Raw genomic sequence first — 16,419 nt, forward strand, 5'->3', positions numbered from 1 at the left:
TTATTATTCCCACAGCAGGGAAATTTACAGCCTTGTAACAGCACCGCAGCTTCACATCAACAGCATTGCAGAGATTCTTGTGAATGTGGAAAAAAAACAAGACTACACCGGGTTATTCTATGTGTAGAAAAACAAAATCATGGAGTTTAAGAGGTTATGTAGCACCAGAATGAGTGACCGCATTCCTCTGATTTTTGACTATTCCACAATGGCTCTCAGTTACTGTTGTAGAACTTATTTGAAAGGTGTATAAAGCATTACATCTGTCTAGCCTACAGTATACTGCTGCGTTGCTAAAAGCTTGCGACCTAGCTCAATCCTCCAATACCCCACGGCTGCTCTCGCGCCATAAAAACGTCGGGGACACAGCCTTCTCTGATGACGCAACCAAAATCTGAAACACTTTCCCAGCTGAAAATTAAACCTCAGTGAGTCCTTTTAAAAGCCAAGTAAAAACATACTTATGCACACTGGCCTTCAATTAACTCCCTTCACATTTATTTATGCATATTTAATGTACAACTGCAAATATGACTGTAATGTCATATTTTTAATACAATATGTGCTTCAATATATTATAAACAATATATAAAATATTTTGCTCTTTTACCATTGAAGAAAAACCTTGAGCTCCAACCACTGGATGAAAAGTGCCATGTACATTAATACATTTTATAATATTATTGTATTTCCCTGAGCTATTACGTGCTGTTGAATTGTGGTTGTATTTCTCCTTTTTTTTTTTTTTTTTTAAATGTGATGTCTTTATATCCGGGACAGTGAGGCTGTAAACACATCTGTGCTGTTGCTGTGAATAAACAGCGGTCACAGATCGGTTACTGTCTCTTTAAAATCCTCATCAGCTGAAGGAGGTGATCCACTTTCTTAATCCACAGGCTCAGATTGAGTCTCTAGTTGAGATTCTACATGTCTGTGGTTTCCAGCTGACTTGGCCGGCTTTTAATTTGGCTGATTCACACTGCGGCACTCTTTCTCTTTCAGTTTATGCCTCTGTAGCTTTTTTTTTTTGCCCCGGTGTAAAACCACCGTCCAACCGCTGTGACCTCTCTGAGCTTAAAAAAAAGAAATGTTTTTTTTCTTTCCACCTATAGGGCCGAAGCAGCTGAGCACTTTACTGAATGGAGAGAGGGAATAAAGGAGGAGAGGGCAGAGCAGAGGGTTTCATCTAAACAGCTTCAGGTGAACACCTCACTCACTGAGCTTTGCTTTTTTTCTGCTAATGGCCTCTTCACTGTGTGTGTGTGTTCTCGTCTGCGTCTTCATCTCGTGTGTGGTCATGTTACATCACTGTAAAGCCTCTCAGACTCTGCCAGTAATTCATTATATGTGTGAGAGGATAAAGATTGGGCTGATGTCATTAGCACTCGGCTTTACTTCAGGAGCGTCTCAGCTGTGCTGCAAATGCACAGAACTCACATTAATGTGCCCTTTTTTTTTTTTTAGAGAGATGCTTTAATCAGCCGCCAAGTATTGCCAACAAATACTGGCATTATTTATTAATTTGATGTTCACTGTTTTATATAATTCATATTTAGGGGGTGAGCTTTTTTTTTATTTTATTTTTTTTACATCTGACCCTCTCATGTGTTTACCCTGAAACATAGATAAATACAATGACTAAAATGAAATAACACTTTAGATTTAGCCACTGTACAACCCATTTCACGTGAAAATTTTGCATCTGGCCACATGCAGTTTTACCGTATTATTGGTGCTAAATTTACTCTATATAGGCACATGAGATTATCAGATATGTAACATATTAGATATAAGATATTACACATGAAAAGATTTTTCTGTGAAATCACCTGTGAGATACACATCAAATGTCAGGACAAGTATTTACTGTTCATTATAAACAACTAAAAATATCTTCATCAGTTGTCGTTAGATTGTAAATGTTTCAATTTCCATTTTTCTAAACACTGTGGGGACTTTTCTCTTTTTTGATATTCAGACTGTTTTCTCCTCTGCCTCCAAGCTCAAAAGCAGATATTGCACTTTAGCTATTTAAGTTAACGTGGGTTCTGTGGTTTCGCAGTTGTCACCTGCTTCAACGGCATCGACTATGAAATGCAGCGTATGGATATAAAGCTGTGCTAAAAGACTAAATATGTGACCTGTTAAGGGAAAAAGAGAAAACAAAAATCAGAGGTAAAAAAAATAATCAAGTTTATATTGTCTGGATGTGTAGGTGGACCGTGCCATTGTTCCAGTATAGGAAATGTAAATTGTACCTTTGTCTGAGTTGTAAAGCAAACTGTATTACTACATTTTATACATATTCTATATACAAATTGAAGGATTCACTGGGGACAAGATGAGAAGTCCTTAAAGTGTTCAGGACAAAAATGGAAAGCAGAGCATGTACACCATGACTGTTGAGCTACGAAACACATGACTTATGAGCAATACTGAATCTGGCTTTATTGATTTGTAATTTGCAATTTATGGGCATTGCCGTCTTTACGCATTTGATTTTCATCCTGAAACTTTTGCTTCTTTTAAATATCTGTGCCACCTACTGACAACAGGTCGCTGTGTTTTATCATGTAGGATTTGTATGTACTCTATATTGTGGGTACAATAGTGTAATTCCCTTCAGGGTCAGTGTAATACATCTTAAGTTGTCTTATCTGCTGGCACAAGTGGCAAACTCTGATGAGGAAGATCATGTGATATGATCAAAAGCTCCAGAGAAGCTACTGATTGGACTTTGTAGTTGGATCTTTTTGTCAACTGAGTTTTCTAATGTCAAGATTGAATTTTCAACCGGACACTTGAAATGTGCCTCACAGGTGATGTTACGTTTCACATGTAGGACAGCGCACTTCTACATTTACACTTTTCACATGTGATATATTGACTTTGTAAAATGTATTTTTACACATGATGTTAAGTGGATGTGGTTTAGCATGTGGTGTAACATGAAATTCATATTAATTCTTCATGAACTTTTTGATTAATCTCACTTTTATATTGTTATGAAAAAAAAAGATTTACACTTAAACTGTCTGATTACCTATTATTCTATGCTTTGCCTTTGCTTGGCTTTTTTACTTTGAGTTGTTGCATTATTATAATGTATGCTCACAAAAGAGTGCTCTTGTTTGTGGAGTGTTCTCTTAAAAATCTAAATATAGGCTAAAATAATGAATTAACAAAGACAAAAACATTTGATTTGCAGGTTTTACTCTTCCCTTTTCAGAAAGGAGCAGGAGCCAAACTAATTAAGGGTTCAGACTAGAAAAGAAAGGCTATTATTGTTATTATATGCTCATATAGAAAAAAAAACACACACCCAAGCAGCTTTTCAATGTGAATATTTGATCTCTGAGACGTTCCCTGGATCAGTCCTTATTATGTAGTGTTCTCCTCTACAGCGTGATGGTGTTTCTGCCTATCTTCGCCTCTCCTTTCTGAGACGCAACATGACGTGATAAGCAGCACGGCCCAGTTCCACTTGACATCTTTCTGAAGAGGTGTAAATTTGAATACTGCACAGCACACCGAGCATTCGTATAATGATAACAGTCAGTCAGTCGCTGTATCAAACTGTGTTATCATGCATCAAACATAAGGCAGCCGGAGCGTCTGTGAAACACACTACGTCTTTCTGTCACTCACAGCTCAACACGAACGCATCACTGAACAGTTCATGCCATCAAAAAGGGCCACGCACACAGTGGCAGCTGTCTCCCCCCCTCCGTTACAGCATCGCTTCCTCTCTTTCTGGAAAGCAACATTTGGATCAATAAACCTCCAGCTACCAAATGGACCTTTTATTGTTGCCCCTGAATGCCAGCTCCCCTCTCTAGAGGACCACTTAGTAGGCAGAGAGCGCCATGAGGAAAGCCACTTACTGCGCAGGGTGCTGCTGGTCAGACAACCAGGAAATGGACGGTGTGTTGGAAACGCTTCAGCAGCACTTTGAGTGACCCGCCTCTGTTTCTACGCATTTTTATAGATTTATAACCCCCCCCCTATAAAAACAGGCAGCTGTTCATGCCGTCTTCATGTGTTTGTGGGTCTGTGAGGTCCAGATGGCGGTCGGAGCTCTGGAGGCCGACCGGGTTGTTGAGCATCGGTGTGCAGCCTCACATCAGAGTTGTCCGCCTGCTGCTCCACACTGAGCGCGCTCACCTCATCCTGTCTTCATTACCAGTGCCACTTTCTAATGAGACAGGCTTTTAAAAAGGTTTATAGGTTGTAACTAATGGATTTATTAATGGCAAACAAATCATTTCCCATTGCTTTATATATAAATATAAAGGCAATAATATTCTTATAAGTCATTAGGTTGTGAAAAACCCATTAGTCTGCTGTATATCCTCCCCCAGACTGCCTATTCACACACACTGTAATTCCTCAGAAAAACAACGGAAGTATAAAGTTAAAAAAAAACTACAGATGGGTGACAAACTAACAGGAAAAACAACAAAAAAATCTGTTAGCGGTGTGTTGGGACGTCACCAGCATCCAAAACAGCTTCAATACACGACCATCGATTCCACAATCCTCTGGAGGGATGAAAAAACAATTCTTCCCTCATGTTCCTTCATTTTTGATGATGGCGGAAGAAAATCTACCATGAGACTTTGCATCATTTTCTGGCGATGGCGCATTATGTGATCTCTGTTGAAACAATAAAGAGGCAGCGCACAAAAAAACGAGGTTTCATCCCTTGTGGACCGACAAACAGAGTCGAATGTTTCCAGAGTTTCAGAAGTAGTGGTTGGCTTTCATCAGAACAGCAGTGGCCAGTTACTTCTGGTCATAAATGATGAAGAAATTCTGTGGAAACCTATTTAAAGTCGCAACATTTTAGTTCAGGACAAGACGGCAAATGTATAAGAGTCATAGAAAAAGGTTTGAATTAAACATTTTTGTACATTTGTGAAACCAAAATCTCCACTTTAGCTACTTGTTTTACGTCTCATTCGTAATCATTTGTATAGCACTTTTTAAAAACAATGCTTAGGAAACTGCTTTAGAAGCAAAAAAACGCAAAAATCCAAATATAGCAGCGCGTGAATATTCGACTGATGGGGTGGAAGTGGGCAGGACGCAGAGGCAGTACTTGGCTGCTAATGGCAGTTTAGGATAGCGGTCACGGTTCTGTTTCCACCATCAGGTGGTGGTGGTGTAGTGGCGGGCGAATATTCTAATCTCAGAATTGCTATCCGGAAACCACCACAACGATTAAATATTCCGATATCCGGGTCCAGCCCTACGGTGTCAGTCGATGCACTGCATTCACCCTCATCCTCGGTCGCCGCCATGCTTTGCTTCTCGCTCCATGTGCATTAGACCGGACGGAAACAACAGCACTGCGCATGCGCGGTTCACTCACATTTTATCACGATATTTCAATTTCATATCATCCCCTAACATTACATCGGTATTACCGTGCACGGTATGATATGGTCCAGCCCTAATGTCAGTATTAATGAATGAATAAAAATGTAAAAGCAAGAAAAACCTGAATTATCAGTTAAATGATGTGCGTAAAGTGTGAAAATGGGTTTAAAGTAGTGATTTAACAGAAGTCAGTAATTCTGTGAGCCTTATCTTCTCCGGCAGGTTGTTCTAAAGCTGATGGTCCCTGATGGCAAACCCACTTTTAGATTTAAGCCTCCACTTTGAACCATCCAGCAGGGCCCCACCTGAGGATCTGAGGCTGCGAGCTGCCTCTTATGGGGTCAGTGTTTCTGCTATGGAGCTTTAAAAGTGATCAGCACAATTTTAGAATCAATTCTAAAACAAACAGGGAGAAAATGGAGAGCAGCCAGAATTGCTAAAACCAGTAAGAAGAAGCCAAGCTGCTGCATTATGAACTAGTTGGAGGCGAGAAAATGACTTTTGATTCGTGCCAGAAAGGAAGGAGTTACAGAAGTCGAGCCTGGAGAAAGTACAAAAATGACTTTTTCTAATTGAAAGTGATGCTACCGTGCGTGACGTCGTGAGTTTGTTTATGTGAGGTCCGGTTGAAATGGCAATGAATCACTGAGTCGTGCTCTGTGTGGTTTGGCACTAATTTTTAGATTTTTTTTTTTACAGGTTTTTGCTTTAATTTGTCATCCACCTCTATCACTGTGTTAATGACTTGTTCACTTTCTGACAAGCAATTAACTCCGCGGTCATAAATGTTAGTAAATCAAAAACAACAGGCCAGGGGCTGTTCAGTGAAGAGGGCTGCCCTCCTGCTGAATTAAAGCCAGTTCTGTTTTTTTTATTGAGCCTCCGAGCCTATGATGACTTTATTATTCACCACCGTAGAGTTTGTCTTAAACAGCAAGCTTGTCAGGAAATAAATAATTCAGGGAATTGTTAGAAAACTGTGACGGGAGAAGAGTTGATCTAGCGTTGATATATGATGTAAGAGATGATGTGATGTAAGATAGAAAGAAATGAGCAAATAATCGGTATATAATCACCACCTAGTCAGCAAATAAAACTGATCATTTTAGTAAGCGAAAAATCACGAGTGCCATCACAATGAGAAATGACTGTGAGAACTACACATGTACAAGCTGTCTAACACACTTTACTCCAGTTTGAGTAATATGAGAGGCAACATGAACTCGAGGATATACAGTGTTTAGCTTTATACCAGATTGTGATTTGCCAGAATCTAGAAAATCCAAAGTTTCCCTTATCGATGGCTTGTTACTGATCCCTAAATATCAATGGATGATTTATTATAAACCACTGGTTACGGCGTATAAATCCTCTATAAATTACACCTTTTAGAAAGTGGTACCTCAGTATCTAAGCAGCCTTATCTTTGACCTCTATGGCCCCATTATTCTGTTGTAGTAGCAGGCGGTTCAGAGGGCGATTTTCTACTAAGAGAACAGAGGAGTATGAAAGTTTGATCTCAGTTTCGGGCAAGATGCCAGCTCACTTCTGATGTGCGCCTGCCAACTACGGAGCAAAGCAAAAGACTTGTGCAAAGTATAACAAAGACAAGACTGTTGTTTTTTTGTTGTTTTTTTTTTTGTTCCACTGCAGAGGCAAAGAAAAGGATATATCATTACAGAGATCATCATTATTCTTAGCTATTTTTCTAAAAATCTTGTACGCACCAGAAGCGAGTGCTCATCAAACATTCATGGTTGGAAGAAAAAGAGCCTCTGAGCTGTATGTGCTGCCTTTGATAGAACATCACAGCAGCCTCAGACCACCTGAAATGACATCTGCCAGGCAGGATTTTTTTATTTTTTTTTACAATCACGGTGGGATTTCACACTGCTTGGACAGAGAACACTCATCGATAATGTCTATTTAAGTTGCCTATAGATCTCTTAATGGCTGATTTCACATATGGCTTCGACAAGTGGAGGCGATATGAGCGATAGTGAATGAAAAGGCAGCTGAAAGCAGAGCTCTGATGATCAATAGGAGACGACAAGCTCCGCTGCAGTCATCGCCAGCGTTCATTCAGTCCATTCAGAAGCCTACAAGCTACTAGTGGTGTAAGAGGTATTGAGATCAGAAACGTACCAATACAATGTAAAAAGACACCATTAGAAGTACAAGTTTTCTTGACTAAAAATCTGTACCCACAGCAAAATGCACTAAAAGGATCATTATTATTTATATATATATTATAATAGTGAACTTGTATACAAGTAATCGCTTATTTACCATCTTGGAAAATATACATCCTGTTCTATTTTAGTTCAGCTTTCTGGGCTTTTTTTTATTGCTGCTAAATGCTCCACCAAACAACTAACTTTGTCTGTTTGCTGTTGAGCAGGTGGTGTGTTTTTCAAACCTTTTTTCAGGAAATAACTTCCTTCTGTTGCCGAGAAGTACAGCAGTGAGTGTGGAGAAAAAAAAAAGAGTCAAACACCTAAACAATGCCGTAAACCTTGAAGCTGAGAAAATCTGCAAATTCAGGTGATATATTTTCCATCTCTACGAGCCTATTCTTGTGATTAACTACTCTGTATGCACCTAATGACCTCTGAAATCGAAAACTCAGTCTTTTGCCTTGTTAACACGTCATATGGTGCTTTCTATGTGCAAGATGACACGTCATCAGCACCATTTTTAAGCATTTCCACCTTGAAACTGTAGTGTAGCACTGAAAGTCTCAAACATACGTGTTCAGGCTATCAGGGTTTCATACGTAACAAACCAATCCTGCCAGTAGTAGTACTTTCTGTATCATTGTTCTTCTTTAGAATCGGTTTCCTGTTAGAATATGTCTAGCTGGATTACCTCAATATATGCCACTGTGTAGCGTAGAGTAGTTTTACAGTGTTTGAGCAGAGTTGCAGGTGAGCTGATGTGCTGAGCTACAGGGAGGAGCAAAGGGGTGAACTGAGGGAGGTGAGGACTTCATAGATCTGCATGTCTACAGTGTAAAGTTAATTTCATGGAGAAGGCTTCTCAATATGTAACTCTGACACACAGAGATATGTTTTTATAGGTTGTATGGGTCTGTTGATGCCCAGAGAAGGACTTTAAGGAGTTTAGTCCATTGTTTGATGATGAGAGATGTAGAGAAAAAAAACTACCGCTAAAAAAATCTGAATTTATTTCTTGGACTTGAGATAAGGGAAACTGGAAAACTGGTTTTTGGACCAAGGTTACAAACCAAAGTGCTTGTGAAGCACATTTTCTAAGCATATTATATGTAGTCTGCAATAATTAGACAAATTGTACACAAAAACATGAGCATCTGCTGCATGATTTTCTTGTTATTGGTCAGCGATAGAAAGCTAAATATTTTCGTCTTTTGCTTTTATGGTCAGACAGTAAACAAACTGAATGTGCTAAGTTGGGCTTTTGAGAATTGTAAGACCGTTTTCTAACATTTCATGACTCAGTTATAAAAAATAATCAGTACTCGCAGCCCCTCGCACATTTTTTCGTGTAAAATCTGAAAAGATGCTGCTCTGACATGGTCGGAAAGCTGAACAAAGCCAACATGTGACTCACAAGAATAAGAAGCAGCTTTGAACAGTGACTAAAATACTGCAAAATGTACAAACTGCTGAGGACGAGCCTGTGCTGGAGCTCATCGTTGGACTTTCTCACTGAGACGATCCAACTCACAGCTGTTGAGGCTTCAGACACGTAGGATGTGACAGAGGTTGTTTGTTAGATGAAACGGAGCAAAGAGTTTAGACAAGGACAACAGCTGGCCAGTGGTGCTGCTAACGTCTAACTCTAAGCAGCGGTTATTATTTATTTACTGTCCAGCCTGGTGGTCAGCAGACTCTTAGGAGACATGTTCGCTCTCAGTGCGTGAGCTTGTGTAGGCAAAAGCAGAAGTGCACTCTCTCAACTGACGTGATTGTTATTGGTTATGACATTTAATTCCCTTTTGAGAACAACCAGTGTTTTGCTGCAGGCATCTGTGAAGGTGCACGATACGATGCCGAGAGATTATTTATACACACAAATTATTCCGAGACAGAGATTGTGTTCGAAATCTTTATCTTGATCAGTTATTATTTGTCATGTTTCTCTGCGGGGGTGGAAATTGGTGTGAAGCTGCTCATTTTCTCAAGAAATGGAATTAGATCTCTTGTTTGTTGCTTAAATTAAAGCTCCTTCATTTGCATAGTTCTTAGGTTGTTTCTGTTCACAGTACTTCTTTCTTCCACCACTATGAGCAGTTAGCACTGAGTCCAAGTCATAGTAAATTACCAACAGATCATAGCAACTGTTTTTTTTTTCCATTTGTTCCATTTGAGGCGTTGCACCATTGTTTATAATTTATACAAATGAACCCCCTTAAATTTTATCTTTTTGAGATGCATGTATGTTTGCATGTAACACAACAGTCAGAGCAATAGCAGATTCACAAGGTCATGGACACAAAAATCAAAAGGCTTTAAAGAGAAATTTGATCAATTTTTTCACATCAAAGTCTGCTTACAGGTCTTTGGGAGCGCTGCTGCTTTATGTGTGGTATCAAGTCTTCGTTGGCTCCAGAGGGAGCTGCATGAAATTGGATAAATTAAAGACTGAAGACTAGTTTGAAAATTGAAAAAAAAGAAAAGGGGGGGAGGGGGTATGTGGAGTCAGAAAGTGTGTTTACTGGACCTCTACAACTGATCCTTATGTCTGCTCCAGGCTACCTGCTGCTACTAGCATAGTAAACTGTTGTAGTTCAAGTTAAATAAAAACAAACACAGGGATAAATATGTAGTCAATGTTAAGAATAAATGTAAAAATAACCAAGTGTGTACATAGATTTGTATGCTCTTTTATTGTGATTTTAACATGGATTTTTGGGAGGCTAATCTTGTGCTACAAAGGATCTCAATAAATACAATTAATAGAATTACTAGAAGTAATAAATGATTGGTTAAAACTCGAAAAAAAATTACTTACTTCTATTATCATCATCATTATTATGATTATTGTCTAACCCTCTGAACCCAGCAAATTTAAAGCATTTCTTTTTTTAAACTTTTTGAAATTACACTGTACTTCAGATCCTGAACTGTAACTGAATCATCAGATTTCCAACTTTCCAGGCCCTTATGCAATTTCATCAAAATCATTTTACTCTACATGTCACATTTTGAAATTCACTAAAAAATTAACTGCTCAAAACAAAGTCTGACAATAAAAAAACAACTGAGAAGTCATGAGTAACTTGGCTGCCGTCAGTAGTCACGACAAAACTTTTGTTAATATTCAGCTGAGCTGCAGGCTGTGTTTACGCAGAGGAGACAAGTATGGAAACACATTAGAGAGACTGAGAGGAAAACAAAACAAACTTGAGCCAAAAAATTAAATGCAGCATGGCTCAAAACCCGTACACAGAGGAGCAAACTGTTGGAAGAACAACATGGTGAAACACGTGTTGTGTGAAAATGCCTCATTTGTCAAGGTGGTAAAAATATAAAAAGTTCAAAGTGTGTTGATGGGTTTTTGGTAAGATAAATAACCAAAGAATTTCAACCTAATTTTCTCCTTTTTTAAAAAAACAATTTCCGACATTCTAATTTTGTTATAATGCACAAAAGACATTGGGTTGGGTTCTCTCTACTTCTAGCTGGGGTTGTGTTGTTTCCATAGAGGTGCAGGACTTTATATTGCAGTGAAAATGAGCCCACAGTGAATAAAATGTAACAGGAACAAGAAAACAAACCCACCCACAAACTGCTTGGAGTTCAGAGGGTTGAATCTTCTGTCAACGATCTAATGAGGACTCGTTTCTAAAATCTTGGCCCTGTTCTGTTGCTTCACAGCTACCAAAAATACATCTTTAGGAGAGTAAAAAAACAAAACAAAACAAAACAAGGATTTAATGTTGAAATTTACTTTCATATATGTACTAAAATCGTTGGCAGAGGTATGGAGCTGAGCTGTGCCACGATTGGAAAATAGCATTCTGGATGGAAATCAAGATCTGTGCGCTTTCTTTGTCTGCTTCAGAGAGGAACGGAAGAATAATTAAAGGCAGAAGGAATCAGTTCAGTCAGCACTACACGCCTCTACTCCTTTGATTTTTGTTTCTAATCTTCTTGACATGTTTTTTTTAAAGTGCAGTCTGAGTTTAAGATGCTAGAGAAGGCCTTTCTTGTCTCATTAATTGAGGAAAAGAATCATTTGCATATTTCCAATTTAAGTTTAAATGCAAGTACAAAGCAAACCAGTGAAACACTGAGGACTTACCTGCTTAGAGGTGGAGAGTTGAACAACCTTTTTGGTTGATATTTACTAAAATTTGGGAATATTAAATGACAGAAGAAAGGCACTGTTGTAGTTAAACAGGTTTTACGACGGTCCCCTTCCTGGTCTGTGTATTTTGTGTGAGGTCTTCTGGTTCATGGTGGTTGGAGTGATTTGTATCAGTCAGTAATATTACATTTTGACAGGAGTTTACAAGCAAAATGAAAATGCCTTTAACTCTTTATGATTAACTTGGATCTGAGGTTTCACTCTCCTCAAGGCTGCTTTCCGTCCACCTACACTACAGACAGTTACGTAATGTTTTTTAAGGACTTTCGTAACAGAGAAGTGCTCTGAAACACGGTTTCACAAAGCAAAAAGCTAATAAAATTGGGTTCAGTAGTCATACGAATGGGAGTTAGAGTGCATGATTGGAAAAACCCGGGGAACATCTGGCTTTTGGTTTGTGATTTTTGACATTGGCAAAATTTGGCGCAGGTGAAGTTCTGTGTGCAGAAATGAGGATGAAAGCATCGATTGTTGTGAATTTCAAGTAATTAATGTGAAAGCGGAGGTACACTCTTAAATATTTGTATCGATAAAATATTTATTGGAATTTGTGAATCGAAAAAGCAGAGAAATGTTTTGATTTTTAGTTACAGACTGCATCTTGACTGTTCAGCAGTTTTCATATACTGAGCATTAGAAATGTTCACAGTCTTGTCAACTATGATAAAATGAGGATGAAACCATGGGACTTCTGTGAATTTCAAAGTACTTACATTAGAGATAAACCCCTACAGGTTTGTAATGTTAGTACGAGTATTTACTGGAAGCAGGGAAACGTTTGGATTTTGGCACAGAGTTTGGGCATCTTGAATACTTCTACGTGATTTTACAACAAACTCAATAGTAGCTGAAGTTCCCAGATAGGAAATGAAATGAGGATGAAAGTATGCGATTTTGTGGATTTCAAGTAATTATATGAAATTGGAGATGAACGCTTAACAATTTGTAGCAATAACAGCATTTATTGGAATTTGTAAATCAAGCAGAGAAACATCTGGATTTGTTCAGCTGTTTTTATATACTGAGCATTACAAATGTCCATAGTCTGGACATTTGTAATAAAATGAGGATAAAAACTTGTGATTTTTGTCAACTTCAAGTAAATAATGTGAAAGCAGAGATGAACCCTGACAGCTAGAGTGTTTACTGGAGTTATTGAGCTGAATAAGCCATAAAATATCTGAATTGTTAGGCACAGAGTTTGTGCATTTTGACCATTTACGTGGATTTTGATACCAGACTTGACAGTTGTTGAAGCTGTAAGTGAGAAAATGAGGATGAGACTATGAGATTTTTATAAATTTCAAGGAAACTGTATGAGAGTGAAGACAGATTTGGAAATTCAATCGAGTATGTACTGGAGTTTGTGAACTTAAAAAGCAGGGGAACATCTGGATTTTTAGTTACAGACAGTAGTTTGACTCTCTTCAGCTGCACATAGCCACAATCTGACTGGAAAGATGAGCGAGTGACCATCTCCAGTGAATCATGCAGTATATTACTTTTATGAACTGTGAGTGATCTCACCCCTGGAGCTCCCCAGACAGACCAGTAACTGTTTAATGAACTTCCACCTGTAGTCGGAGTCTCCTACCTGCAGCCAGCTGCATCCAGCCGCAGATCTTGTACACGGTCCCGGTGCTGCAGAAGAAGAAGAGCGCGAAGCAGCCGATGCAGGTGAGGACCAGCACCATGGACATGCCGATGAAGAAGGAGGCAGCCTTGAACGCACCGGAGGGGATGGTGCTGAACTCGGTGAAGCTGCCTTGACAGGTCAAGTCCCGGGACAGCCCGTTCCCTATGCAGTAGTGGAACAGACCGAAGTAGCCCGCCTGCGGGGTGTCCACGCCGTCTCCGATCCAGTAGGGCTGGATGAAGCACACCACGTTGACGATGGCGAAGAGGATGGTGAAGATGGCCCAGAGGACGCCGATGGCACGGGAGTTTCGCACGTAGTTGGTCTGGTAGATCTTGGCAGCTTCGGATGCGGGGAGCATGGTGGTGGTGTTGGGGGCCCCGGGGACCATCCTCCGGTCTGTGTGAAGGGGTCTGCTCGCTCCTCTGGATCTGTCAACCTCAGCAAATTAACATCTGCCTCATCTGGCCACAGGATTCTACACAACTTCTCCTGGTCGCTCGATGTCTTTCTTCTTCTTGTGATTTTTCAGTCACAGCTGGATCCACGGAGCACCGCTGCGCTCTCGCATCCGTGGCAAGGTCGGGTTTCTTCTTCTGATTTTTCATTCATCCGTCTGCAGAAAGGAAACGTGCGCTCCGGGAAAAAAACAAGCTCCAGAAATCCTCTAGTCAGAAGATGTACGCTGCATTTGTCCGCATGTTTATTTAACGACGTGTCCAGCCGAGCCTCCTCCGGTGTTCCATGTGTGTGTGGATGAGAAGCGGTCAGTGTGTTTCTCGACGCCGACGGAGCAACAACCGCAGCTGAGCTCCGATTGAATTAGAGTTGGAGGATCGCCTTGGATATTACAGGGCCAGCCCACATCCCTTAATCCCAGGCTGACGTATTATGCCAGCAACGCGCGAAGCCTTAAACAGACACATGGATTTTAAAAAATAAAATCGAGATACCAATTCTCTCTGATCGCTGACAGACTCACTGTATAGGTACAGACGACTGCACTATAAATGAAGGAACATGCTGCTCCCTGACATTCACAAAAAATACGTTTAGTCTTCATTTTTGTTTGAATATCTTGACTGGATTTCTTTCTTTTCCTGTCTTTTAAAAAAAAATAATGGCAGTTATGTGAAAACATCTGAAGAAAGTCACAATGCAATCTGTGACTAAAATCCAGATATTTTATTTATTATTTGAATAATAATGAAATATTAATTAAAAATGTCTTAGTAATCTATCAGTTAACCAGTGGTTTGTTTTCATACACACATCTGAAAATGCATGAAACATATGTATATATTACATGTGGGCATGTACATGCGCTGTTATTACTTTCTTTCTGGTATCTGGTAACTGTCAATAATGTCATTTTGAATCTGTGTTCTTTCTTTATCATCAGCAACACTCAGCCAGAGATATCTTCCACTTTTACCAATACTGTATTTATTCTTAATGCTGTATTTATTCATTTTCATTTTTCATCCTTTGTATATATTATTATTATTATTATTAGTGCTGCTGTGAAAGATGTTGCTGCTGTAACAATGTACATTTCCTCTGGCGTGGGGAGCAATAAAAGGATTGTCTTATCTGCAAAAAGATCCCCATCCTGAACTATATGTACTCAGTGTAATTTTAACACAGCTTATTGTTTTCATCATAATAATGCGGAAAACATGTCAATATCTCAGGTTTGGTTCATATGAAGTCTTAATGGAAGTTGGGCGTGAGCATGATTTGTCTTAAAATTCAGATATGCCGTCTGATTGTTTGACTAAACAAATAATAATTAGTAATTAAAAATAGCTTTTTTATTAATTTAAGTTGTTGCCCTTTGGCAAGACGCTGCTTATCGAAGCGAGGGCGACGCAGTTTACTTTGACGGGTGTCAAACTTGCAACCTCACTATTACAAGCATGAATCGTAAACCGCTCTTCTACTGAACAGAAAGACGCTGTAGAAAGTGGGACGGTGAGCAGGTGACGACACTGTGTTTGTAGTAGTCAACATCTAACGGTACACACAGACCTCTGAATGAAGCCTGCCCCGATAAAGACTTACCCATCCACCCCCCTAGAAAGCCAATACACACCATTTCAACTGTTTCAGCAAAGAGACAGACAGCAGGTTGAACAGAGTGATGCTTTGAAAACATTCAATTCATTTGAAGTAATTTTTTAACAAAATGGGGCAACACTGGTTGGACGTTCAATCATTTTCGCGCACACAAGTGTTGAAAAGATAAAGATTGCATGGAAACATTATGTGCATAATGTGAAAATGTAGAAACGTGGGTTTGGTGTCTATGGGAGCTACTAGGTGACTGTGATTTGCATGCATGTTAACAAAAAGCACCTGGTTCATGAATCCACATTGAACTGCTGCCGCTGTGTGTTCTAATGATTACAACCAGTCCTTAACAGGGGAGTTACTTACGCGAGTGCAGCTCTCACTTACCTTTTCAATCATCAGTAATAGACGTAGGTAGCGTATTTATTGCATCATCAGTGCAATGAGCACACTCGGCAGCAGAACGCTGCATAAGTCAGCCACACAAATGTGTTCTAGATGGCTGCTTCGATTTCTCCTCACCGACAATATCAAGTGTGGATGGGGACAAAAAAGCAGCCACCACAATGCAGTCCCGGTCTGGATGTTCTCCGCACCCTAATTTTATGTGGCAGCATTACACAAGCTAGTAGAGTCATGAATCAATATCACAACAATCAATTATGTCCGTCTGATACCGTATTCTTTCTTTGTTTCTGATCAACCCTCTCTCATAGATACCTGAGGTAAGATCTCCACCCTGAACTGTATATAATGTAAGATATGTATAATCTTATAACACAGTCTAATATTATTGTCATAATAAAGCTGCCAAAAATGTCAATCACAACACATTTGGTTAACTTGAAGCCTGAGTGGACACTGGGGTGAGCACGGAATACGAAGCACAGACGGGAGAAGTGAGAAGGTGACAACAGTGTAGACAACATACAAGCGTGTGAATGCGCTGTTATTACTTTCTATCTGGTAACTGT

The 16,419-nt window shown here is 39.5% G+C and overlaps 1 protein-coding gene across 1 annotated transcript; it reads right to left on the reverse strand.

Moving 5' to 3' along the window:
• Window positions 1-13,163: 13,163 nt before the first annotated feature.
• lhfpl3 (LHFPL tetraspan subfamily member 3) lies at window positions 13,164-13,763 on the reverse strand. Its single transcript, XM_008282952.1, has 2 exons — window positions 13,328-13,763; window positions 13,164-13,246 (listed from the first exon to the last, which is right to left on the reverse strand). Exons 1-2 carry the CDS (start codon window positions 13,761-13,763, stop codon window positions 13,164-13,166), a joined length of 519 nt encoding a protein of 172 aa, XP_008281174.1.
• Window positions 13,764-16,419: the final 2,656 nt, after the last annotated feature.

The sequence above is a fragment of the Stegastes partitus genome, unplaced genomic scaffold, assembly GCF_000690725.1.
Source record: "Stegastes partitus isolate 25-593 unplaced genomic scaffold, Stegastes_partitus-1.0.2 Scaffold290, whole genome shotgun sequence".
Taxonomy (NCBI): domain Eukaryota; kingdom Metazoa; phylum Chordata; class Actinopteri; family Pomacentridae; genus Stegastes; species Stegastes partitus.

What these genes read in the sequence shown, in the direction of transcription:
- lhfpl3 (XM_008282952.1), bottom strand. Translation starts at nt 13,763, where the DNA reads ATGGTCCCCGGGGCCCCCAACACCACCACCATGCTCCCCGCATCCGAA. An exon ending in GATGCAGCTGGCTGCAGGTA is followed by an intron (nt 13,247 to 13,327) that starts GGAGACTCCGAC and finishes ATCACTCACAGT; the next exon opens with TCATAAAAGTAATATACTGC.